The sequence below is a fragment of the Asterias rubens genome, chromosome 16 (assembly GCF_902459465.1).
Source record: "Asterias rubens chromosome 16, eAstRub1.3, whole genome shotgun sequence".
NCBI classification, from domain to species: Eukaryota; Metazoa; Echinodermata; class Asteroidea; order Forcipulatida; family Asteriidae; genus Asterias; species Asterias rubens.
In genome coordinates, this window is record NC_047077.1 from 9,522,830 (window position 1) to 9,550,771 (window position 27,942).

Here is a 27,942-nt window from a genome sequence, read left to right on the forward strand (position 1 = left end):
CTGAACTGACTCTTAAAAAGTACATTACGGGAATTTCGCAGTCCATTTTGTCCAGGCTTAACTGATATCACTTGTAATAAAATACCATAAATTACTATAAATTGATGACCCACAAATCAATCCTGCCAACGATAAAAAAAGAAAGAATTTGCTATAAACATGATAAAAAACAATTAGGTCAAATGTTTGTTTTAGTTTTTGTAAATTTGTCCCAGGGCAGTATGACGTTGGTCAGTCAAGTTGAGAAAGGTCAGTATCATTAGTCAATGGACTAAATAGAGATACCAGGATTTGTATCTATTTCTAAACCTGTACAGTGTGTAATGTGCGTGTTGTGGCCAAGTTGGCATAGTGGTATTTTAGAAGGTAGGGAAGAAAGTTTTATCTGTATAAACTACCTTCAGATCGTGTCCTAGCTATCATGCCTTCTTTATAGTACACTCCCACAACCATTGTAGGATCTATAGGAAAGATACAGTTGTATTTATTTATTATTATGTTAAACATGGATGAGGAGAAAGCATTGTGAACAACCTTCTTTCTGTATAAAAAAAAACCATAAATAGACGGCTGTCGTTGGTTTTTGTAAATCTGTCCCAGGGCAGTATGACGCTGGTCAGTCAAGCTGGGAAAGGTCAGTACCATTAGTCAGTGGACTAAATAGAGATACCATGATTGGTGTCTCCTTCTAAACATGTACAGTGTGTATTATTGCTGTTGTGGTTTGGTTGGCATAGTGGGATCTTTATATCGCCTTCAATTTACATGACCCAGTTTTGAATCATTAGTCAATGGACTGACTAAATGGAGGTACCACCATGCTGTGTGGTATCTCCTGTAATGTGCGTTGTGTGGTTCAGGTTGTCGTAGTGGTCATCTTATCTTGCTTGCCGCCCACCTCTGAGGATCCTGGTTCGAATCGCACCAGGTGCACTACGTGGATTGGGGTTTTAGTCCCGACCTAACTGTGTGGGCTTTCCATGGAATATTTCTCTGGGGGTTTCCTCCCACACCGAAAACTGAAGCCTCCTTTCTTCTCTCAACTGGGTTCTAATCTAGTATACGGTGATCAAGTTTGATTTGAGAGTCCTTGATTTCACAACCTGAATTATTGAAATGAAATGGCGAGACTTGATGATAACTAATGTATTTACGATATGGTGAGATTTGGTGAGAAACCATGAGGTATACAATACATGTATACTGAGACTGGATGACACTGGATCAGAAATTATGAGGTTGTGTTGTGAGATTTTATGTAACTAGATGAGATCTGCTGAGATTTGCGGCTTGAAACGAGGGTCAAATTACACAGTGCAACATACATTAGCAATTGAATTCACCCTACGTAGCAATGGAAAGTCTTTTGTAATGATGGTCATGAATCAGGCTTTGTTACAATTCATACAAAAAATCACAAATTCCAACTCCGCAAAATTGCCCCCACTAATAAACCCATTGATGAGACATTTTCAAGTAGGCACACGTTGTATGATACGCAGGGTGAGTGATGTCTATTATTTCCGCGATGTCGAAATAATATTGTATGTTCTACAATTGTATTGATTACTTCTCAGTGGGTGGAGGATGGAAACCATACATTTCCTCGCATGATTGATCTAATTTCAAAAGGAAGCTTCAATCTACTTTTGTCAAGATATGAATTTTGATTTATTGAACCATCGTGATTCAATTATTCGCTAATCTCATCTGGAAAGGAGGAAGTTTTAAATGTCGCGACAAAAATGTGCACACTGTACCGTCCTTGTACCAACTGTTTAATGTACTGTAGTTGGAATTGTGCTTTAGTTTTGACGTACACTGATTTGTGCAGCATTGTTTACTTAGATAGTTTTTGAAGCAACTAAACACCACTCCAAATCGAAATACCCCCTCCAAAAAAGATAAAATAGTAATAATAATAATAATATCATAAAAAAATATATATAATGAAGACACAAACAACAACAACACTACAACAAATTATAGCAAAAAAAACAAATGGCGACAAAAACAACGGCACCACAACAAATTAAAGCAGAAGTAGCATCAATAACATTGACAACAACATCAGTAGCAACAACAGCAACGTCCACATCAACAGCAAACAACACCACAAAAAAAACAACATCTGCAGTAGTATCATCACGAAAAACACAAACGATAACAACAACAATATCACAAGCATCAACATATCAACAAAAACAACAGCAACATCAACATCAAACAGCAACAAACAAGGGCATGAGTGGGAATCTTCCTCATTGTTGAGCAAAAATCCAACAACCGAACGACCACCGAACTCACCCAATATTAAGGCCAACTCGGTTCGTTGACGTGACACGCAGTCAGAGAGTTTAAGTAAATGAGCATGATGACAAACTCGCTCTGCCACAATTATCCCCAGTGAGTTGCGAGTATCTCGTCATCGTGTAAGATGTTTTTTTTCTTATAGGAGGTCGTACACACGACGATTAACCAAACGGTCCTTGGACCAACCTTCAGATAAATACCATATGTGGCCCCCAGCCAACTCTAAACACTGTTTAATTTCGTTTCTCCCCTCCCCTCTTCCTCCTCCGATGGAGAACAAACTTTAATTAAAGGGACCTTACATCATTTGTTATGGTTAGGCTCGTTATTTATTTTGTTAAGGGAACACTTATTAAATTCGACCAGTTTGAAAAAACATTGTGAACTAAATTGTGGAGGTTGCTCTTGGTTTCAATTTAGGCGGCTGGCGTTCTTGGGCACAACAGTTTAATGGTGTAAAGTATTTTTTTATAGTGATTATGTACAACATGCCATGCAATGTTTTTTTTGCCTTGGCATGTAACATGGAATGATGAAAGTGCAGACAGAAACAATTTATACATTATAGCACAGTAACAGTTGAACTGGTTTTGTTTTATGGAAACATAACAGCCGCCATTTTGACTTTCTCCAGCAATATCGAACAAAGCTCCACCGTGCCTTTGATAACAAACAAAATAACAGCACTGTGGTCAATTCGTCTCCTGAGACTAAAATTATTTTCGTGACATTGTTTTACTAAACTCTAAAAAAAAACTACAGCACCTTAGCACGTAATGTTAGGGGAAACTTTCTACCATCATTAATATTTTCAAACCGTGTAAGCTTAATGTAAATCTGTTGACATTGTGTTTTGTACCCAGATCCTTTAAAGCCATTGGACACTTTCGGTAAACAGTATTGTCCAAAGGCCCACACTTCCTATGTCACAACTTATATATAAAGTCACAAACCTAATCGGCTCAATCGGTCATCGGGGTCGGGAGAAAATAACGGGAAAACCCACCCTTGTTTCTGCACGTTTCGCCGTGTCATGACATGTGTTTGAAATAAATCCGCAATTTTCGATATCGAGAATCGATAATTGTTTTAATGTTTTCTCAAAAAGTAAAGCATTTCATGGAATAATATTTCGAGAGAAGTCTTTCACCATTACTTTCTGTAAACCCTGTAAGTTATATGTAAATCTGTGACCTTTTATTTTTTCTCTGTTCCGAAAGTGTCCAATGGCTTTAAGACCGCAAAAGCAAAACAAAAAGTGGGAAAAGGGGAGGGAAGAAAAAAGAAAGAAAACAAACTCTTTGTGTGTACGTCATTATGCAACCGCTCATCCTCCCGTCCCTAGAGACGACCTGCCGAAACCTCTTATCAAAATCAATCAATGAGGCAACATTAGATACGGTAGGGGGACGACGACACCTCACCGCACGTACCCTTTAGGCGCAAACCTGTCTCTGCGCGAGTCTCTGTGGATCATCCAACAAGTCGTACATTCAACTTTTCACCGCGCGTTTAAAGGCACTGGACAGTATTGGTAAGGATACTCAAACAATTGTCAGGATAAAAACTTGCTTGGTAACAAGCAATGGAGAGCTGTTGATAGTGTAACACATTGTGAGAAACGGCTTCCTCTGAGGTATTGTAGTTTTTGAGAAAGAGGTTATTTCCCACTCAAATATATTATACGACTTCCGGCCTGAACCCTTTTCAGGCATCTGAAAGCACACACATTTGTGCAACAAGGGCGTATTTTCTTTCATTTAGTCTCTGCAACCTGATTGACCAATGTCAAAATGTCAAGATTTATCATTTTATGCATATTATGTTGGGATACACCAAGTGAGAATACTGGTCTTTGACAATATCCAAACATGTCCAACGGCTTTAAAGCCACGGCTGCAAATGATCGGTTACTCTGGTAACGAATGCCAAATTAACAATTTCAAACGAACGCACGCACAGAAGATTGGAGTTTGAAATGCGGAAACGGTTACGATGTCGACACGTTGCAAAGTTCAACTTGGAAGCTTAAAGGGTAGAAAACTTCTGGGAAAGAAACTTTAGTATATTGACGCAGGACGCGGTTTGTATTTATGGCTTCATCACAGGCCGAACGGGCTCGTATCAAAACGCCCATTAAAGGAACACATTGCCTTGGATCGGACGAGTTGTTCTATAAAAAGCGTTTGTAACCGTTTGTTATAAAATGCATATGATTGGAAATATGTTTTAAAAGTAGAATACAATGATCCACACAAATTTGCCTCGAAATTACGTGGTTTTCCTCTACTTTGAGAACTAAAACGGTCGGCCATTTATGGGAGTCAAAAATTTGACTCCCATAAATGGCCGACCGTGTTAGTCGACAAGGTAAAAGGAAAACCGTGCAATTTCGATACATGTTTGTGTGAATAATTGGTTTCTACTTTTACAACATTTTCCCAATCATATGCATTTTATAACAAACGGTTACAAACGCTTTTTATAGAACAACTCGTCCTATCCAAGGCAACGTGTTCCTTTAACGTTGATGACGCTGGGTTTGAACTGTTTGAATAGACTGTGCAAGTCTCTGTATCAGTACTGTGGCCGCACCCATAAGGTAAATTTTAAACAGCTACCTGAGCGGAATGTTTTCAACGGAAATGATATTTTAACTTGTTTAAAATGCACCTGTTCAACATTTTAATGTAATTTTGATATTTTGTGCAATTTTTCGTAATTATCGACTAAAAAATCAGGCCCCAACCTAAAGGTTTTGTAGAACTAAAAACACTTCTGCCGTTGAGAGCGCGCGTCAAAGGACAATGCCGCTGACGTCATCTCTGGGAGCTTGCTTTGTTATGCCTCCACGCTGCAACAAAGCGGCTTTTCAAACTGGAGCTCCCAGAGATGACGTTTTGCGAGTGATTACGTAACAGCGCTTTTCGCAAATCTCTCAGAAAAGCTCTGGATAAGGGCATTCACAATGATTGTTTTTTTACACAATTGAAATCTTTTTATAGTCATATGACTCGATTTCCCTATTCTTTGAAAACATTTTAAGTGAATTTCAGCATTTAAGTTTACGACTTGAAATTTTCGTTCAAGCAGGTCTTTAACACCCCAGTGTTTGCAGTGTGTACATTATTTGGTAAAGTTGATTTATATTAATTTTATTTTGTAAAGCAATGAAACGGCAACTCGTGCGTTTTTGCCACTAGAAACCCCGCCAACTCGAACCTGCAAATTGATGAAAGCACTGGTGTAACATCAAGTGACATGCCTCACAAGGATTACGTTTCACTAACGCCAGTTCGTATGTAAATAATGTATTGAATTGCAAACGGATATGGAATAAATGCAATACAATTTAATTAATTAAACAAGACTCTAATCCTTTAATGTTGTTTCCGTTTTCATTAAAAAGTATCCAATTTAAAGGGTTTAATACAAACCACAATGTCCACAGATAAAACGCGACTCTCCTGAAAACATTACTCTGTGGTATCACTGATTCCTGAAAAACTTGATGACTAATGAAGCTGAAACTTCTCCAGGTAAATTATGTTAATACATCTTCATTTACATTGAGTAGGGAATCATGTCATGGCCAAAAACGTGACGTGCAAAAGGATATAAAAACCCTCATCACGCTGCAATTCCGCTCGTACGGTGATGTCACTACTCATTTCTTTGAAAACACAAGAACATTTCATGATGTGGTTTTACATTACACACACTTACGCCACAGCGGTTTTCCAACAGTGTGAAATCTTATAGTGCGTCACATTTATATAATATCTGGCCTTAAACTGGTGGCTGCAGATTCGCGCAATCAAACTGCAGCCTTCTGGCGCCACGTGCGTTTAGTTATTTATGCTGACCTGAATTTGTATGCATACAAAATAATCAAAATTTTGCTTTGAAGCCATGCGGTAGCAGAAAATAAATCAACACGGTACAATAACTTGAACAATCTAATTTCATGCGTTGAATCTTTTCAAAACTGATTTTATACTAGAGACATATTGTAGGACACATTTGTTGCAGTTAGAAATGTTGCTTAAAAAACAAGATTCCACCGGGCATGCAATATTTTGAGTCACACGGAATTACGGCGGGTCAAGATAGATAGATTTGGTTAAAAAAAACTGTCCTTGCAGCACAAACGCTATATCACTGCATTTTTACATTAATAAAAACAATAGAAGTTAAATAAAAGGTTTGAAAAAGGACATTACCAGCTCTTTAGGAGACTGGACACTATTGGTTATTGTCAGAGACCAGTCTGCTCACTTGGTGTATTTCAACATAATTATACATAAAATAACAAACCTGTGAAAATTTGAAGCTTGATTGGTCGTCGGAGTTGCGAGATGAAAAAAAAAAAAACCCCTGTCACACGAAGTTCCTCAAATTCTAAATAATATGAGGTCTCGAAATCAAATTAATGGAAAATTACTTCTTTCTCGAAAACTACGTCACTTCAGAGGAAGCCGTTCCTCACAATGTTTTATACCATCAACCTCTCCCCATTACTCGTCACCAAGAAAGGCAGTGGACACTAAAAATAATTATTAGCATAAAACTTTGGGTTGATGGTATAAAACATTGTGAGAAACGGCTCCCTCTGAAGTGCCATAGTTTTCGAGAAAGAAGTAATTTTCCACGAATTTGATTTCGAGACCTCCAGATTTAGAACTTGAGGTCTCGAAATCAACCATCTAAACGCACACAACTTCGTGTGACTAGGGTGTGTTCTTCTTTCATTATTATCTCGCAACATTGATGACCGATTGAGCTCAAATTTTCACAGGTTAGTAATTTTATGCATATGTTGAGATACACTACTGTGAAGGCTAGTCTTTGACAATTATCAATAGTGTCCACTGCCTTCAAATGAGCCACAACTTCAAGCATACATTTTTGTTTCTTTCCCTTGCACCAATGAGTAGTATGCACTGCGCACTCTGCACTGCTTTACGTTTCCTGACGGGGGAGGAAACTTGATAGGATTCGAACCTACGGTTCCTTTTATCTAGAGCAGATAATGTCATCGCTACACACCGAGCATTAATTTTGACGAGAGACCAGGGGCCGATTTCACAAAGCAATAAAATTCATCGCAACACAAATTTTCAGTATCACCATAGTGATTTGTATTGTGACATCACACTTGACTAAGCAACTACGATTGATTTGCAGTTACGATCAATTTTAGATCTTTGTGAAATCTGCCCCAGTTCGATTCCTGATTATTCGGTCATGGGGTCGATTTCACTTAGATTTGGAAGTTAAGATCGATTGGGAGTTTTAAGATCAAGTTTTAGCCCTAGTTTGATATAGGAGCTTTACACATAACTTTGTGCGCCCAAATTCATAAAGCTGTGGTATAGCACAAAACACTGCTGTTAAGCAAAATACTGCTTTTAAGCAGTATTTTTAACTTCATTACTAAGCAAAAATTGAGTGGGTACTAGTCGCAGAAATGTAAACTTTATGGATTGTTGGCTGGTAACCTGTTTTGCTAAGCAAGATTTGTCTGTACCGAGCAGTTTTTTTTTTGCTGAAATTGGGCCAAGAGCGTCACACGAAGCACTGTCCGGAAAATGTACGAAAAATAAAGTAATTGCTCAACCACTGAATTCAAATCCTTCGGGTTGTCGTATAATTAGTCACTCGACGCTAATATCCGATTGATGATGAACCATTATTGTCTTGATTGGGTCTCACTTGACTAACCACAGTTGGAGGAAAACAATTGTCGGACGGTGCAATTCTGTATGTATGGTCACATGAGGTGGTGGGTAAATATAGGGGCGGGGGGGGGGTCTTGAAGAAAAAGGTGCATCAAGAAAATTAATTGAGCTGACATCGATAATAACAGTGACCCCGAATGCTTTTGAGTGCCTTGAACAACTGTGTTTTGTTAATTTCACAATAATAAGTAACATTTGTATGGGAATGGTTTTTAAAATCGTTAAAGCTAGTGGACACTATTGGTAAATATTCAAAATAATTATTAGCATAAAACCTTTAATGAGTAATGGGGAGAGGTTGATAGTATAAAACAGTGTGAGAAACGGCTCCCTCTGAAGTAAGTAGTTTTCAAAAAAGAAGTAATTTTCCACGAATTTGATTTCGAGACCTTAGATTTAGAAATTGAGGTCTCGAAATAAAGCATCTGAAAGCACACAACTTCGTAAAACAGCCTTTCAGTCGTCATGCACATGATGGAAATTATGTCATCTTTACCCATAGAACTTTCCCGACAGTTTTTGTTCGTCTTTTTGTTATATTGTCAAATTTTGTCATGCTCAAAAATGTTCCTGATTTCTGGTTAAGGATTCCCTTTTTTGAATCGATTTGGAAAAAAACAAAATCCCGTTAAAAAACACTTCGTCCGTGCCAATTTTGATGTACAGAAAACAAAGTTTCTTCCCGACATGTCAATTTGATCCTGGCATCTTCTTCACTTCCCGAACCAAGATACCAGATCGTCCCGTCCTGGATTGTCTCTAAGTAAGGATCACGATCCTCTCGTATGTTAGAAACGTTTAACATTGATTGCCCATCCACTCTTGGTATTTGTTAATTGATTTGTTGTGATTTATACGCACGCAAGGCTCAAGGTTTTTTTTTTGGTTTGTCTTTGCATGTCTGTGGATTCAAGTACTCTGACGGGGTGTCATGAATCAATAAGTTGTTTTAGAAGTACCCAAGTAGCGAACCGGGAGTGTAGCGAACCCGAGTGTTCCATTCAAGAGCTTTAAAGGCAGTGGACACTATTGGTAATTACTCAAACAAATTATTGGCCTAAAACCTTACTTGGTAACGAGTAATTGGGAGAGGTTGGTAGTATAAAACATTGTGAGAAACGGCTCCCACTGAAGTGGAGTAGTTTTCGTGAAAGAAGTAAATTTCAACGAATTTGATTTCGAGACCTCTATTTAGAAGTTGAGGTCTCGAAATCAAGCATCTGAAAGCACACAACATCGTGTGACAAGGCTGTTTTTTCTTTCACGATTACCTCGCAACTTCGACGACCAATTGAGTTCAAATTTTCACAGGTTTGTTATTTGATGCATAATGTTGAGATACAGCAAGTGGTAAGACTGGTCTTTTACAATTACCAATAGTATCCAGTGTCTTTAAAAAGTTCACACTCCTCAAAGGATGAAAAGTAAATAAGTGCATTTTTTTGTATCTTTACAAATTCTTAGGAGACACGGAACACTGTACTTTGAAAAAAAGTTACAGCACAATAAAATGAACATCCATAACATGTTTGAAATAACTTAAACACTATATAACTGAGGACTGGATCAACATGCCAATACATCACGAGACAAGAAGACATGGTGTGGCGTCTATGAGCTCCTAATAAGACATTATAGTCGATTTGATTAGCAGACACAAGATCCCTTGGGTCTGCATTCTAGAGAATTTAAGACGTGGCTGGAAACACAAACATGACAGTACAATCAATGCCCATCAACGCGAGACAGCTTTTGACTTGGTTTAATGTTATATGAGAACGGTAAAATACAATAAAAACATCTGTATAAATAGTATATACAGTATATAGTATGAATACACTACAATGGCAACAATTTTTCTGTGTAAATTTGTAATATTTTTATCTTAAGTTCACTTCTGTAGTTTGTTATTAGCTGGGATCCATGGGAGATCAGTGAGTTTTTCTTACTGAATGGATTTCCCAGGATAAACAAGAAATAAATAAATAAATAAATTCGATTTCAAAGCTGTTTGAATATAGGACGAAGAATCACAAACACGCTGTCCGACAGACAAACTATCAAGAAATATATAAGATACGAATTTGAACTCAATTTCCAACGAGATAGAAAGCAAGGGGTATGGTGGTGGTGGTGGTGGTGGTGGTGGTTGGAGGCGGGGGGGGGGGGGTGATTTAGTTGTTTTATTTTTCTTTAAGCCTGTCACTTAATGGGTTTAATTTTTCTGTACACCCGTCCCATTGTGTGCTCCGTACAATGACCTTTTTTAGAATCCTACGGGTAAAATTTCGACCCGTGATTTTCCAGAGTGCACGGTGTCATTTAGAGTCCGCCCCTTAAGGGACATTCTACTCATAGTCGTTGAATTGATATGTCGTTCATTTGGAGTGTCACTCTTTAACTTTATCGACCACAAGGGGATCATTTGTGTTTTAGAGTCTCTTGCGTACCCATTGACTGTAAGATTGAGCTGCAAAGCTTGGCATTCTGACATAATGATACAAAACTAAGCTATCAAAAAATGTTGTATAACCGCAGATTGTGACTTGCGACATCAGATGTGCGTAAAAACCCACAAGGGTCGAGAGTTCAGTGACTTAAGCGAGTCCCTTCAAGACGAAAACAAATTTGTAGTGGTAGTTTTCCCAAGATTTTCAAGATTGTTGAGTATGTTTTTCAATAGGAATATTGACACTCAAGTTGGTAATCGTTACATTCTAATCTGACACACCAACGTTACTATAAGCGGTTAAGATGATACATCGAATCATGCTTTCAGGAAACTCTATGACAAGTTGACACTCGTTAGTAATTTATGGAGTTGCGAAATGTCTACTGAATTTTTCTACACAAACTTTTGCATGTGCCATGGACAGTGCTCAAAATACACGTAATGTGCAAAATAACTGAAAGAGAATGTTGTGATAGCAAAACTGTAATACATTTTAATTGGCGGAGTGTTTTAGCGTGCAATAGGGCTTACTTGAATGAACTTTGATTTTTGTTTTGTCAAACTAGCAAAAAAACTACAACGATCTAGCATCTTTAAAGTGAAACCACTTTGGTTGCTCTCTCACTCTCTCTCTGGAAATGAAAAGAAAATAACAATTAATCCGTTGAATATGGATAACTCAAGGATGTCTATTGTTGGAATCGGAATATGGATTAAGTAAACTACATCTGAATCGTTTGACATTGTCTTTCCAGTAACATTAAAACTCGTTCTCATGCGACCTACATTTTACCCGAGGTTGAACGAGACCAAGGTCTATCACGACCGGTTTATTTTTCGTAGTGTGTGCTATAACCTTTTGCATTCTTCTGAAACATCATAGGCCGTGATTCATAGTGAATATAACATTCACCTGCTTCTTTCTTGTCTTTATTTAAACCTTTGGCTACTTGTAGTTTGTTCAACTCTTAGTCATTGGAGGTGACCAGCTTGAAGTCTTGTTGAGAAACAACCCTTTCGAGTCTTGTTGAGAAACAACCCTTTCGAGTCTTGTTGAGAAACAACCCTTTCGAGTCTTGTTGAGAAACAACCCTTTCGAGTCTTATTGAGAAACAACCCTTTCGAATCTTATTGAGAAACAACCCTTTCGAGTCTTGTTGAGAAACAACCCTTTCGAGTCTTGTTGAGAAACAACCCTTTCGAGTCTTATTGAGAAACAACCCTTTCGAGTCTTGTTGAGAAACAACCCTTTCGAGTCTTGTTGAGAAACAACCCTTTCGAGTCTTGTTGAGAAACAACCCTTTCGAGTCTTGTTGAGAAACAACCTGTTCGAGTCTTGTTAAGAACGACCCTTTCGAGTCTTGTTGAGAACGACCCTTTCGAGTCTTGTTGAGAAACAACCCTTTCGAGTCTTGTTGAGAAACAACCATTTCGAGTCTTGTTGAGAAACAACCATTTCGAGTCTTGTTGAGAAACAACCCTTTCGAGTCTTGTTGAGAAACAACCCTTTCGAGTCTTGTTGAGAAACAACCCTTTCGAGTCTTGTTGAGAAACAACTCTTTCGAGTCTTGTTGAGAAACAACCCTTTTGAGTCTTGTTGAGAAACAACCCTTTCGAGTCTTGTTGAGAAACAACCCTTTCGAGTCTTGTTGAGAAACAACCCTTTCGAGTCTTGTTGAGAAACAACCCTTTCGAGTCTTATTGAGAAACAACCCTTTCGAGTCTTGTTGAGAAACACCCCTTTCAAGTCTTGTTGAGAAACAACCCTTTCGAGTCTTGTTAAGAACGACCCTATCGAGTCTTGTTAAGAACGACCCTTTCGAGTCTTGTTGAGAAACGACCCTTTCGAGTCTTGTTGAGAAACCACCCTTTCGAGTCTTGTTGAGAAACAACCTTTTCGAGTCCTGTCGTGAAACAAACCTGTGGAGTCCTCTTGAGAAACAAACTTTCGTAGTTTTGTCGAGAAACTCAATGGGGATTTGGAACATTGATGATACTTTTGTATTCCTTTTGAGTGTACATTGCTATTTTTTGGCCTGTAACCTCTCGTTTTTTTGGCATACCGACAGTATTTTTGTTGCTCGTATGGTACTCTTGTCGGCCATTTTGTGTATTTACAGATTGGTATTTTTTGAATAGCCTGGTCGGTACTTTTGCTAGATGTAAATTTAACCGCCTACGATCATTTTAGCCCGTTTGATGCAGGCAAGATCTTCTTTCCTCTTTAGTCTGATTTCTGATTTTTCTGCTCTTGGGAAAATCAGAGAAAATGTGTGATGAAGTAGCCTGAAATTTCTAAAATTAGAGCCTTTACCATGTGAGCATGTAGGTCAATCTTTAATTCAAGGACCAAATATCATGCCTGTTGATGCCACAAAGGATGACGAGTGCATTAAGGGATCGCCTCTCACCACGTGGCATTGGTTCTATTCCCAGCGAGGGCCATTTTATGTGATTAGAGTTATGTGTTGGTTTTCGGTTATTTGCCACACTAGATTTGCTCTTGACCTTCTGGTTTTCCCTCCCTTCTAAAATAATCAAACTTCGATCCCTGTGTCTGTGCCCCGTGTTCATATATGGGTCAAAGTGGCTGGCCTCCTATAAAGGCACGAGTCCTTGTTAGATGTGTCCTTCGGAATTCAGCTTCTCAGCTGCAAGTCTCATAAAAATTACATCCATGTAACCAGTTCTAGACTCTCACCATGAAGGCAATATATTTTTATATAAATCTTTTCATCAGTTTCCTGTCGATAGTACAACATTTGTCAGAAAATTGTCCCTTGTGCCAATGAAGAGTTCATTTTTGTAAGCTGTGTAGTTCCGTATAGCCTTCAAAAATTGGCACGTTTGGTAATTGTCAAAGACCAGTATTCTCACTTGGTGTTTCCCAACACACGCATCAAATAACAAACCTGTGAAAGTTTGGGCTCAATTGGTCATCGAAGTTGCAAGTTGGAGAATAGAAACAAACCTTGTTGCACAATTGTGTGTGCTTTCAGATTCTATAATAGGCCTAACAGGCTTCAGTTGAATCTGAGAAGGGCCTCTCATGCATCTGAAAGCACACAGTTTAATGCAACACGAAAACAAATTCTGTAAATATTTTCGTGCAACTTTGATGACCAATTGAGGTGGGAGCAACAAATGAAATACTGGTCTATGACAATTACGAAACAGTTTCACTTTAAGGTTCTGCAAGTCAATAATCTGCCACTGCTTAGTAGCACGGGTAGTTTTAATTAAATCAAAAAAATATTTATTGTCAGGAACTCGACATGATGTCTTGTAATTTGTTTTCTCGTTTGGAACAGTATCAACATGTCAAAATTCGTTCGAAGATCTCGTTTGTTTGAAGACAAATTCATTCAGCGACAATCAGGTAATGTAAACAAGTCCACAGAATTCAGAAAACAATACTGAAAAGCAGCAATATGTCATAATGGCATCCCATATGTTTTCAAAACCTACACACTAAACTCGGAGGTCTTTGCAGGATCTATGTATAGGGCATAGAGCTTACGAAATAGTTGCAGGGAAATTTAATGTTTTGTGTGATCTACCATAAAAAACATGAACATTTCTTATCCTGTTAGAATTTGGGCAAAATCCGTTGTGTTAGTCGGAGAAAATAATTGCAAAACCCTGCACAGTTTACAACATTAAACACAGTAATTATTGTTATTTTGATCGGAACTGTAGAAAACGGCTGTTGTGTGGTTAAAGGAACACGTTGCACTGGATCGGTCGTGTTGGTCTTCGAAAAGCGCTTTAACGATCAACTCGACCAATCTAGATAGTGTATTCCTTTAATGTTGTTGTTGTTTTGTGGTTGTTGTTGTTGTTCTTGTTGTCGTCGTCGTCGTCGTGGTCGTCGTCGTTTTTGTTGTTGTAATTGCTGTTTATTGTTTTGTGACTTGTCGAATATGCCTTCATTTTAGAAATACATATTTTACTGAATATGATTCTTCATCAATAAGCTTTCAGACTGAAATGAAACACTGTTTTCTGTCATTTCAAAAGTAATTTCTACAAGTCATGAGTTCCGTAATCGAGGAGAAACCTCCATCAAAATAACAACCTTGCCATCATAACAAAAAGCATCCCTGTCTGTTCGTTTTGCAATTTTAATTTTGTACTATGTCAAAATGGGTTGACGCTAACAAAAACAGTCTCTGGACGGTATCATCGTCACACTGTTAACTTATTTCACCCAAATCGTACATGCTGTTTGATTTACTTGAAATGTAAAACTCATGAGTAAACTTGTTGTTCATCAGACATTCTTCTCTTGCCCAAATCCACCAATATCCAAGGATGTCAATTCGTCTGTTGATTTAAAGTCAAGTCTGTCTTTGAAGGCAAACACTTTAGTCTCTCTGGCAGCCCTTTTCTCATCATGTTCATCTCCCCCAATCATAATATTTAAATTCTTTGACATTTTATTTAAGAAAAAAACTTAGATTCGAGATGTTCATTTAACATTCTGCTTTTATACCGATCAACGAGATATTTAAAAATTCAACTTTTGGATAAGAGAAAAAAGCAGACAGAATCACTTTCTTTGAAGGCCTTTTTTACCTCATACTCTTCATGCGGTTTCCCTCTACTCGTATAGTTTGTTCTGTGGAACTGAATGGAACGAAATTACTCCCCTCTTGATATTGTCCTAATCCACCATATTGTGAGATTGTCAATTCGCCTGCCAACATTAAGTTAAACTTTGGCATAAGAGGAGCACTCTGTTTGCTCCACATTTTCTCCACTAATAATGTTTATTTCGTAAGACTGTGAATAGAACAAAATTACTTCCTCTTTTGACGCATAGTATGTTGTTTACCTGACACTGTCCCGATCCAAAAAAGTTGAGCTAGTCAATTATCATGGCAACATTAAACTGCGTTTTGACTGCATCCAGACAGAAGCACTCCTCGCTTTGCCCCACAATGTTTAAGTTTTTGCCCACTCAGATATTATAATCTTTTTTTCTGTGAAACTGAGTGAAACTTCCCCTCTCGATTCGTACGATGATGTTCATCGGACATCGGCACTTTCCCCGATGAATTCAAGCTTGTCAATCCGCCTGGCAACGTTAAATTAAACGTTGTCATAGGAGGTATATACACCCAGACAGGAGCTCTCAATTTACCCAACAATGTTAATTTCCTCCACTCATAATTGTTTGTTATGTAAAACTGAATGGAACAAAATAACTTCCCCTCTTTATTCATTATGATTAATTGTTCATCATTCTGCGATGTCTTGATCCACCAGAAATCGAGCTTGTCAAGTCGCCTGGCAACATTGAATTAAAGTTGTAATAAGAGGTACAGCCAGACGGTGCCTCACAATGTTCATTTTTCCCGCAATCATAATGTTTATTCTGTGAAACTGAATGGAACAAAATTACTTCCCCACTTGATTCATATGATGATGTTCATCTGACATTGCGCTGTTGCCCCGATCCAGCAGAATTCGAGCTTGTCAATAATGTCTGGCAATATTAAATTCAACTTATAGAAGGTGCACGCAGACTAAAGCTCAAAACTCATATTGTAAATTCTGTGAAATTCAATAGATAAAGAACTATTGATTTTTATGATATGCATTCATGAGTCATTCTTTTCTTGTCCCGATCAACAATCATGCTTTTCAGTTCGTTTGGCAATATCATACCCACCCCATCCAGTCTAGAAAGATAAACGCAGATAAAGCAAGCCTTAAGTGGCTTAAGCTTTGTATAACGAGAAAGCCACAATGAACATTATGTATGTTCATAAGCTTCTAGCTCTGCAATATTCGAATTTACTTGAAATAACCATAATAGACGACAGACGCCATATTCAACCATGATGCATCTACCATGTAAAGTTATTTGAAAATCTGTAGACATGTATTTTTACCATCATTGTGTAGTTAAAATAGCTCTGTGAAAATTTGTATTTATTTATTCTTTTTTTCCACCCTTGAAAAATAATGTTTAAAATAATTATGAGCGGATTGCAGTTTGCACCCTCTTCTACCTGTTGTGTTTTGTCTAGGTGTTAAACCAACTTCTTACGTGTAATAATATTCCTTCAAAGTATTATGATATTTGGGCTTAGCACGTAGTTGTCTTAGCACGTGAACTTCAACGTGGTCCCTTAACGAGCATAATATGTTGTTGTTGTTTTTTTTTATTTGTTTTTAGGGGGGGGGGGTTATATATGTATATAGTGTACGGTGTATATATGGTGGGCTGCAGATGATATTGTCCCTACATCTTGTAAACTGTACACTAGTTTCTTAATGGCAATAACTGTGTGAGGCGCAGGTCATCAGTGCGTGATAATGACCGAGTTGAATGCATAGAATGGTCGCCAATTAGTTTGTAACTGTGTCTTCGAATGTTTGATACTTCCACTTGTTGATAATAAGGGTGAAGTTAAACAAACAAGTTTTAGTTACGTTGCACTTGTTTGTGCAACTGTTGGTCGTTAAAGATCTTCAAGCATGCGTCATTAAAGCTCGAGGTTTCTATTATTGGAGACTAATTATATAAAAAAGTCACCGCCGCCATTTCCTTCTGCAAAGCTTATATACCACACACATGCAACCGTTTGTCATTAAGAGTGTCTGGTGCCTGGTTTCTGTTTGATGTTGTATACACACTAACCTCATTTAACAAGAGGCTGAACATCCAGGGCTATGGAATCTCAGTAAAATAACTCAGTACATTTATAAACTTCTCGTAAGTGTTTCTGGCATGTATGGCTGCAAATATTACCGCTTCACTTTGCAAACTTATCATACAAGATGCTTTTAACAAATTGATCTCATCAATCAAACTTAGTCAAACAACTTGTGTTTAAAACATTAAGTACTTTGAGACGCCCGTAGATTACGGGCTAGATAAGAGCTGAGCATATTTATATTGTACTAACAGCAACCGCGCGCAATGGACTATACAATGACAAAAACAAAGGAGTAATGAACTTGAGTTCAATGTACCACGAGGAAATCAAATCAACTTTTTTTTTTTTTTGCGTATTCTCAAAAATGCGCAGATTGTGTGTTGCGTACATAAGAAACATACTACAAAACATTTACTTTCACACCAACTCAAGTCCAGTACTTCCATTTAACGGCGCTTTTCATTTGTAAAGCTCGTTTAGTTTGGTTCTTCAAAAGATGCGTCCATTTATTATTAACACATTAGGTGACAAACATAAATTGGAACAGCCGAAAGAATGGTCCTTGCTATTGTATTATAGCGTAGAAAAATAACCGCGCGCCATGAACAAGGTTTATTATAAAGACAAAAAACAAGGGAGGAACGAACTTGAGTTCATTAAACCACGAGGAAAGAATTAAGTGTTCAGTCCTCTTTGAATATACGCCAAGGAGAATGTTTTCAGTGTATAAATCGATGGACCTTTCACCGCCCCATTAACAATGCTTTTAGATGGGCAAGTCGCCCTCTCAGTTAGTAATTGTCTAGTAATTACCAACTGTTGAGATATCAAAATCAATTCTTTTGAACCTCGAATTCCGTTCGCACGCCCTTAATTATTTCGAACCGAGCACACGAAATGATTTCGTGTGTGCACAAAATGGTTTCGAGCGCACGAAATAAAGAAAAAAATATAAACGTTCACTAATTTGCGTTTTTTTATACCCTGTTCCTTTAAGGAGCCGTATACTTTTGATATGCTGTACGATAAATAAAAGTATTACATGACAGCGGAGTGTTATTGTCTTGCTATGGCAGCGAATGATGCAGAAAATTTTCCCATTGACCCATTGAGCTGTAGCTCTATGATCGTACCCCAGATAACCCCATTTTTGCAATGCTCCGGCAGTGGACACTATTTGTAATTACTCCCAAAACAATTATTAGCATACCGTACTTAATAACGAGTAATAGGGAGAGGTTGATAGTATAAAACATTGTGGAAACGGCTCCTTCTGAAGTGATGTAGTTTTCGCTAAGAAGTAGTTGTCCACGAATTTGATTTCGATACCTTAAATTTAGAATTTGAGGTCTCGAAATCAAGCATCTGAAAGCACACAACCTCGTGTGACAAGGGTGTTTTTTCTTTGATTATTGTCTCGCAACTTCGACGCCAAATTGAGCTCAAATTTCCACAGGCTGTTCATTTTATGCAAATGTTGAGATACACCAAGTGAGAAGACTGGTCTTTGACAATTACCAAAAGTGTCCAGTGTCTTTAATACAACGAGGTTAAATAGAGGAAATTGAATATCACATAAATACCGAGTGTGAATAACTTTATCCGTGTTATACTGTATGAATTCAAACTAGACCGCCGAGAGATGTAACTTAACGCCCACTTAGTAAATCAATGGATAGATCACACGTTGTCATCTCGTGTTGTCCAGTGTGAGGTGTTATTCCTGAAATGCACCCACCTTCAAATAACATTTTGAATATGTCCCTGCGGACTGGCGAATTGAGACTTGGGCATTTTAATCTCTTCCTCTTGTTGTTTTGTTGTTGCACAATTTATGCTCATTTCCCTTTCAATTACTGATGATTATTAATACAAAAATTCCCATCTGTCAAATTTATATGGAAATGTTGAAAGAGGATAGTTTGCAATTCTTGACAACTGTCAACTGCTCGTCTTATTTAGTGGGTAAGATAAACATTACTGTTGATTTGGAATGGGATTAAATTGGTAATTGCTTTTTTGTTTATTAAAGTTCTCCTTATTTTACCTGGTTGAATTTTTCAAAATTAATTGTCCGGGATTGAACCCGTGTTTTACCCATTTATCGTGTTTGTTGTTTAAAGTAGGATTTGTGCAGAGGCGTTACTTCATGTCTTCTAAAGGTAGTATTTCCTCAGGTATCCCTAAACGATTTTGAGAAAACCGTTTACGTGTTCATTTAAACCTTAAAAAAAACCATCAAAATACAGATGCAAATATAAGAAGACGATAAAAACAAAAAACAACAACAACAACACCCAAATAAACATGCAAATAAACAAAACACGAATTAGAACGAAAACAATCTTTAGGGATCATCATTGTAATCAATTTAAAGGTAAAGGGTTTATTGTTTTGCTTTTGTCAATACAACCTAATTTACTGGCAAGACCTTGGAAACAAAATGTGCGTACAAATAAAATTAAACCCAAATGTAAAGTAAAATAAATTCAACCAAATGTAGGTTAAAGTTTAAAGGAAGTGTCGTATGATTTTTTTCTGTCTCGTTTTGCTGATGGTCAGACCACCATCGAGAAAGATAACATGAAAGTCACCTGTGAAAGCTTCAGATGTGTCTAGACTTAAAGGCAGTGGACACTATTGGTAATTGTCAAAGACTAGCCTTCACAGTTTGTGTATCTCAACATATGCATAAAATAACAAACCTGTGAAAATTTGAGCTTAATCGGTCATCGAAGTTGCGAGATAATAACTTCAGAGGGACCCGTTTCTCACAATGTATTATACCATCAACCTCTCCCTATTACTCGTCACCGAGTAAGGTTTTATGCCAATAATTATTTTGAGTAATTACCAATAGTGTCCACTGCCTTTAATGCCTATATTGATGAGAGAACACAATTTTACACAATTTCTTTTCGGGGTCATTACCAAACAGCCGCACCTTTAACAACATTGCGTAACACGTTGCGTTTCACCGCACAATTACCGGTTGTTTTAGTCGCGGTTGTTAGAGATTTGATCGAACCCACTGAGTGTACTGTCTCATAAAACACTTTCTCTTGTATTTTCTTTTCACATACAAATCTGTTTCCACACTATCCGTGTAAAACATCGGCTGTTCGATGTACCTAAAATGATTGATGCGATGAAGACAGTAATCTTCCTTGAGGATGTAATGTTGTTGCCAACATGAGTACACCAATTCCATTCTGAGAGATTCTTCTAAGGAATTGCGGTTCAGGCAATTGACCTGGTTTCTCTTCTCTCACGACTCCGACTTTCCCGAGTTAAAAAAAAAAGCTCATCTCGGCTTAACTGCTCGGCAAGCACATATGTATAGGGTGCCGTTTGTCAATTAATTGTTTAAAAGAGATGTTAAATTTGCATCGGGGATAAAGAATACTAATTTTTATTTTTTTGTTTACCCATACACCGATGTGTGTTAGCACTGTATACTCAGTACTTTCCCGAGTCCTGTGAAAACTTATCACAGGCTTGTTACTCGGGTGGGATTCGAACCCACGACCCTTGTAATTCTAGAGCAGTGTCTTACCAACTAGACTACTGCCACTTCGAATCCTATGTTTTGGCAGCGGGTACCGCAACGATATAAGAGATGTTAAATTTGCATCGGGGATAAAGAATATTAATCAATTGTTTAGCACTTTTATCGCCATGATTTATATCAATTAGGTGTAGGTCTACATCATAGAAATTGTTGGCAAATCCTTTTTATGGTTAACATACCAGTACAATATTGTTTGTGTTTTAGTTTATGGTTTACCAACCATGAACATGTAATAAACATTTACAAATCATTGTTCATAAACCACGAAAATAGAGGCATCTTAGAAACATGAACGTTTACGCATCCTATAAACATGGTTGGCAAACTATGAAAATTGAACCAGAAAATCATGGTATATAAATAATTGATTATAAAACCATGAAAGTTGAGGCATCTTAGAAACTTAAATGGTTTAGGTCTATATTATGTCATGAAAATTGAAGCACCAAAATATTGGTTCACAACACTTTCTATATGGTTTACATCTTACTGCTATAAACCATGGTAAAAACATGCCAGAAAAGTGCCAAACAATTAATTGACAAACGGCACGCCATACATGTGGAGGCAATTTACACTGGATCTGTTTGAGTTGCTAGCAGATTTGGAAGCGGATCGGTGGTGGATTGTAGCCTTGCCATGGACTGTGGCTTTATACATAGCACGCTGAACGCGGTCAATTTCAATTTCCCGGGCGCCTTGTGATAGTTTGATGATGGTCGCGTAGCAGAGGAAGTCAGCCAAGGCCTCCATAGATCCATGCTCTTCCACCCCCCCCTCTCTCGACCCCTGAGGGGGAGGGGGGGGGGGGGGGGTATCAGGAATAACGACATTATTACCGGGATGGTTTGCCGAACTGTACTGATGATGACTCCATCAATCACGTGCTAGCTTGATACGGTCACTAGCAATTGCTTTTTACGGGTCGAATCTTGCGGGGTTTGTTTTTTCTGTCTTCTCGATGGACCGAGCGTGAGATTTTCAACCTAGCGTGAGACTTTTTAACCTGAAAAAAAAATACAAAAATACAAAAATCAAGGGCTTTGCTGGTCAGGCTGTAGTATTATTAGCTCTCGTGTTTGTTGAAGGAGGGAATGGCCTCTGTGACTTTGAATGGATTGAGGGGTGCCGTCAAATAACCTTCTCGCTCCCCCTTTTAAGCATGTTGGATGATATTTTAGCATGTCTGTCAGTTTAAATTAGCTACACTCTAACATGTCGACTCAGTTTACCAAAGGTGTAAGGCCTGACGAGTCAGGTGGACTGTAAGTGGGGAACAACATCCCAAGTACCCATTAGAAATTGTGACTCTTTCCCAATATTAAGAAAAATTGTCTTCTCTGTACCAAGAGTGATGTTCCATTGGTTTGCTGGATTGTGGTGAGTGTGTGCTTTTGTTGATAAGTAGCATGGAAATTGCACATACAGTTGTGCATTCTACGAAAAACAAAACATATTTAGCAAGGCCTAGAGGACCATCAGATGATTATTATTATTGTTTTTTTTTACACTTTTGTATTTGAATAAAATGTAAATCAACCGACAGGCAGTTTTCAATTTTTTTTAAATGGCTGTCATTGCTTTTCGATCGATCTAATTTTTTTAAAGGAGAAATCTGCGATAGCCCTAAAGGCAAAAATATTTTTTTATGCCAATTTCCATAACCTACATGCCTTACCATGACCCCATCACAAAGAACCACCTCGCGGTCCACCGAGCCCATATCGCGGTCCAACAGCTCCCCACTCCTCAGACATAGAAATGACCCGGAATGGATTCATTACTCCGTGCACCCATTTCCGGGTCAGCATGATGACCCTTTTGGAAGTCAGTCTCATTAACCAAATTATCGATGTAACAGCATTTTTTAAAACAATTTTTAAAGCCTTATAATGAAGGAATAGTTGTTGTTTATTTGCTTTGAAGACACTGGACACCATTGGTAATTGTCAAAGACTAGTCTTCACAGATAGTGTATCTCAACATATGCATAACATAACAAACCTGTGAAAGTTTGAGCTCAATCGGTCGTCGAAGTGCGAGATATTAATGAAAAGAAACAAAAATAAACCTTGTCGCACCTTGGTCACACGAAATGTGTGCTTTCAGATGCTTGATTTCGAGACCTCAAATTCGAAATCAAATTCGTGGAAAACTACTTCTTTCTCGAAAACTACATCACTTGAGAGGGAGCTGTTTCACACAATGTTTTATACTATCAACCTCTCCCCACTACTCGTAATCAAGAAAGGTTTTATGCTAGTAATTATTTTGAGTAATTACCAATAGTATGTCCACTGCCTTTAAAGGGTTTTGATACCTTTGGTAGATAATATTTGATTTTTCTTTTGAATCACAGATAATCTTTTTCAGGAGAGTTGCGTAAACCGTTGTACATGCACAAATAGTCTGGGTCTCACTGAGACAAAAATGGTTGTCGTAAATTTCCAGCACCATCGCAAGATATATTTTAGGGGAAGCTTTCTATCATCATAATCTTAAAACCTTGCAAGTTTGGCGTGAAAGTTTTGTGTTTTGTGTCTTACAAGAGGTACCCAAACCCTTGGCCCCAAACTACTACTGATAACGTTATAAATAAATATATAAATATTGAAATAAGCTGAAACAAATTAGAAACTTATAGAGATTAAAAACAAAATCGATAAATAAATAAATACAAGTACAACTCATACTAAACACAAATTAATCAATTAATTAAAAAAGAAAGAAAAAAACATTGAGAAATTAAACTAAAATAATTATCTAGAACAAGAAAAGACACAAATAAATACTTCCTTTCTTTTTGAATCCAACAAATTTCCAATGACCGGATGTACGCTGCAAACATACTGTGAGAAAAGTTTGAGGTTAGTTACAGTTGACGCAGTTAATAGTTGTATAATAATAATTCAATAAATCGATTTATAGTGGACTCCTACCATCTGTTCCATACCAATGTCCCTGAAGAGTGGGACATATTTCCCTCCCTATAATAAATTCATGTGAGATATTTTCAGAATGATACCAGAGACTTTAAATACACAAACGAGCGTAGTTAATACTTCCTACCTCGTGGGAGAGCTGAACATTCCAGTGGCGTACATTGACGGTACATTGAACAGTCTGGTGTTAGGAACGTGTTGGCACTTGGATGGACAGCCCATTCGCTCGGGGTGTTTCTTGGTGGGTGACTAGCCTCTTTCTTCGTACTTAAAGGCACTGGACACTATCGGTAATTACTCAAAATAATTGTTACAGCATAAAAACTTAAATTGGTAACGAGTAACGGAGACAGTTGATAGTATAAAACATTGTGAGAAACGGCTACCACTGAGGTAAAATAAATTTTTGAGAAAGAGGAAATTTCTCACTCAAATAATAGAAGACTTTATTTGAAGCCTTTTATATTATGCATCTGAAAGCACACATTTTGACTTTATGCAACAAGGGTGTTTTTTCTTTCATAAGTCTCATGCAACTTCGATGAACGATTGAGCCCAAATTTTCACAGGTTTGTTATTTTATGCATTATGTTGGGATACACCAAGTGAGAAGACTGGTCTTTGACAATTACCAAACGTGTCAAGTGCCTTTTTTTAATAAGTACGAGTTTCTTTTTTCAAACTTTTTCACTTTTTCTGTGATGGCTCGGTGAGAATTGCTGAATTCGCTTCTTTTATTGCGATGTATCAGTCCATACATTATCGGAATTGTTTATCGATCCATTTGCAGCGGCACAGGTGATGACGGACCACCAGGGAGATGTGTATGTATTGATAGGAAAAGCTGCCCAAGGACGAAGTATTTTTGGGTTACCAGTGATATATTTTTTCTCACTGCAGACCTAGCAAGTTTCGCGTCCTTTTTAAAATTTGTGGGATCACTTTGGTCCATGGTCTCATTGCTTTAACGCGTGTAGGAAACAATTTCGCGCAGTTTAATGGGTCCTTCGTTCGAATACGCGCGAGGCTTGCACAATCAGTAATAACGCCTCTCTTAATATTTATGCATGACGTCATAATTCTTACCCAAAATGAGGCTACACGCCTCTCTTAATACTTATGCATGACGTCATAATTCTTACCCAAAATGAGGCTATGGGCGCACTTCCCCCATCACTTGCAGTGGCTGCGCCCATCGCCTCGTTTTGAGTTAGCATTGTGACGTACCTCATGCATAAAATATTAAGAGAGGCGTATGGGCGCCAGTCCCCCATCACTTGCAGTGGCTGCGCACATCGCCTCGTTTGGGGTTAGCATTGTGACGTACCTCATGCATAAATATTAAGAGAGGCGTATAGCGCTCCAGTACATGGGCTAGATTTCACAAAGCACTAAAGACCATTATTTTTTTTAAATTTTATTTTATATAACATTTTGTTATTATACTTTCACTTATTTATTTACTATTTAGTTTAAACTTAAAAATAAAGGTTTTTTTTTAACACTAATTATTGATTTTTTTTCTATAAAGCCTACTTTTTCTTATTTGTTTGTTCTCTATTGCTTACTTGCATTAATTTTGTTTTTTGTATCAATAATGTCAATGTCACAACAAGGAAATTCATTCACATTTCAGTTTCCTTATTAATTTTTTTTTTCATCTGGATATTCAAAATGTATCTGTGTATCCATTTGCCTCACCTTCAAACCGCGACTGTTATCCAATTGCCATGATTTTTCAAATTTTCATAAAATGCCCTCCCCCTCCCCCTGTGATATATGACATTTATAAATCCACCCTACATGAATACTAAAATACCAGAAGGTGTTACAATGCATTGCTCTTTTGCTTTGTAGCAAACCGCTTTTTTTTAAATGGCCGTGTGCACTCTAGGTAATGCAGTAAGTTGTCATTGACGTCAAATATACTTCTCCATCAAAGTGTGTTAAGGGGGAATATTCAAACGCTCCCACAACAGCCCGATGGGAATGCACTTTGTAATTTATTTTAAAAAGACCAAGTTTGAACTGAAATGCAGCGATGTGAATTATAATGTTTTCCTTGATTATGTATGGAATATTATTGACACATTTGAGAGGACCTGTGCACAAATCCCCTTGTATTATAGGACTTTGTTAGTGAGCTAAATTTTCCCTTGATATTATGTATGGGTAATATTCTTGACCTAGTTGTGGGAACCCGTGTACAAATCCCCTTGCATTATAGGACTTTGTTAATGAGCTGAAATTAAATGCATGAGTTGCATGTTTTCAATTCGTTTGAAGAGATGTTTCAGTTCAAGGGAGGGTAAATGGATTGTTCCGAACTTAAAATATTCAGTTCCCTGGAAGGGAAAGAATATGTTTGTGGAGAACGGAATAGTTTTGTTTTAAAGGTGTACACAACGTATGTATTAATTGTCCATTAGCTCCCAAAAGATCCGGTTCAGAATTGACCCGGATTATAATAGGTCCATTGAGTACGACCCGTTTCTGGGTCAGGCTGACCCTAAAACTGGTTTAAAAACGGTTTTAACTAGGAATCTGCGTGAGTTTGATCCGTTTCTGGGTAATGTGACTCCGATGTCAGGTTATATTGATCCATAGTGGGTCAGGCCCCATTGGATCTGTAATCCGGGCCAATTCTGACACAGGAAAATACAGTGAAATGATAAGACATTCCTACTATATACCATTGCAATTAGCATTTACAACTGGTAGGCAGTTTAGAAATGAACGAATTTCAAGACGTTACACACGTGTGAAATAGTTTGTTGCCTCGCTGATGCTTTTGATTTTTAATTTTGATTTTTAATTTTGTGGACACTAACAAGGACACGGAGTTTTAAATGAACTGTGAACAACCTTATGTTTTACTGTTTCGAAACACCGTTTTTTTTCTTCTCATTTCTTCAATGAATTGTTTGAAAAAAAAATTGAAAAACCATATGTTTTACTAGGGTTTCCCAATTTCTAAAAACCTAACAATGTGTTAAGGGAATTGTCAACGATTTCAATATCTCTCTTTCATGAAGATGATCAGAACACACTGATCGAAACGTCTGTTTGTCAACCACTGGTTCTTTTCATAACCATTACAACTCATGGAGAGAGAGAGAGAGAAGAGAGTTATCTCTCCGCCAACCTCATCTAATGACCATGAGATTCTTTGTACGTTATGTTCAAGTCAGTGATCATTTACGTTATCAATCTGATCAGTGTTATGCATACCCTTAAAACAAATATAACAACACAACCACAGCAACAGCAGTAGCAACAAGCACCAACACCATCAATGCCAGCACCAACGTCAACACCAATGTCAACACCAACGCTAACACCAATACCAATACCAACATCAACACCATCATCAAAAGCAACGCCAAAACCAGTACCAACACCATCACCGACATAAACATCAACACCAACGTCAACACCAATACCAATACCAACACCAACACCATCATCAACAGCAACGTCAACAGCAGTACCAACACCATCACCAACACAAACATCAACACCAACGTCAACACCAATACCAACACCAACACCATCAACAGCAACGTCAACACCAGTACCAACACCATCACCAACACCAACATCAACAGCAACGTTAACACCAATACCGATACTAACACCATCACCAAACCAGTACCAACAACCAACGTCAACACCAATACCAATACCAACACCAATACCAACATCAACAGCAACGTCAATACCAACACCAACGTCATCACCAACACCAACATCACCAGCAACGTTAACACCAATACCGATACTAACACCATCACCAAACCAGCACCAACAACCAACGTCAACACCAATACCAATACCAACACCAACAACCAACGTCAACGTCAATACCAACACCAACGTCATCACCAACACCAACATCAACAGCAACGTTAACACCAATACCGATACTAACACCATCACCAAACCAGCACCAACAACCAACGTCAACACCACTACCAATACCAACACCACTACCAATATCAACACCAATACCAACATCAACAGCAACGTCAATACCAACACCAACGTCATCACCAACACCAACATCAACAGCATTGTTAACACCAATACCGATACTAACACCATCACCAAACCAGCACCAAAATCCAACGTCAACACCAATACCAATACCAACACCAATACCAACATCAACAGCAACGTCAATACCAACACCAACGTAAACACCTACAGTACACCAACCACAACAGCAACATCAATCGCAAAATCAACATGA

General features: G+C 37.9%; 1 protein-coding gene across 1 annotated transcript; it reads left to right on the plus strand.

Moving 5' to 3' along the window:
- The first annotated feature begins 606 nt into the window (after positions 1 to 606).
- LOC117301097 (uncharacterized protein YBL113C-like) lies at positions 607 to 27,942 on the plus strand. Its single transcript, XM_033784981.1, has 3 exons — positions 607 to 634; positions 26,953 to 27,452; positions 27,493 to 27,942. The coding sequence occupies exons 1-3, from the start codon at positions 607 to 609 to the stop codon at positions 27,940 to 27,942; spliced, it is 978 nt and encodes a 325-aa protein (XP_033640872.1).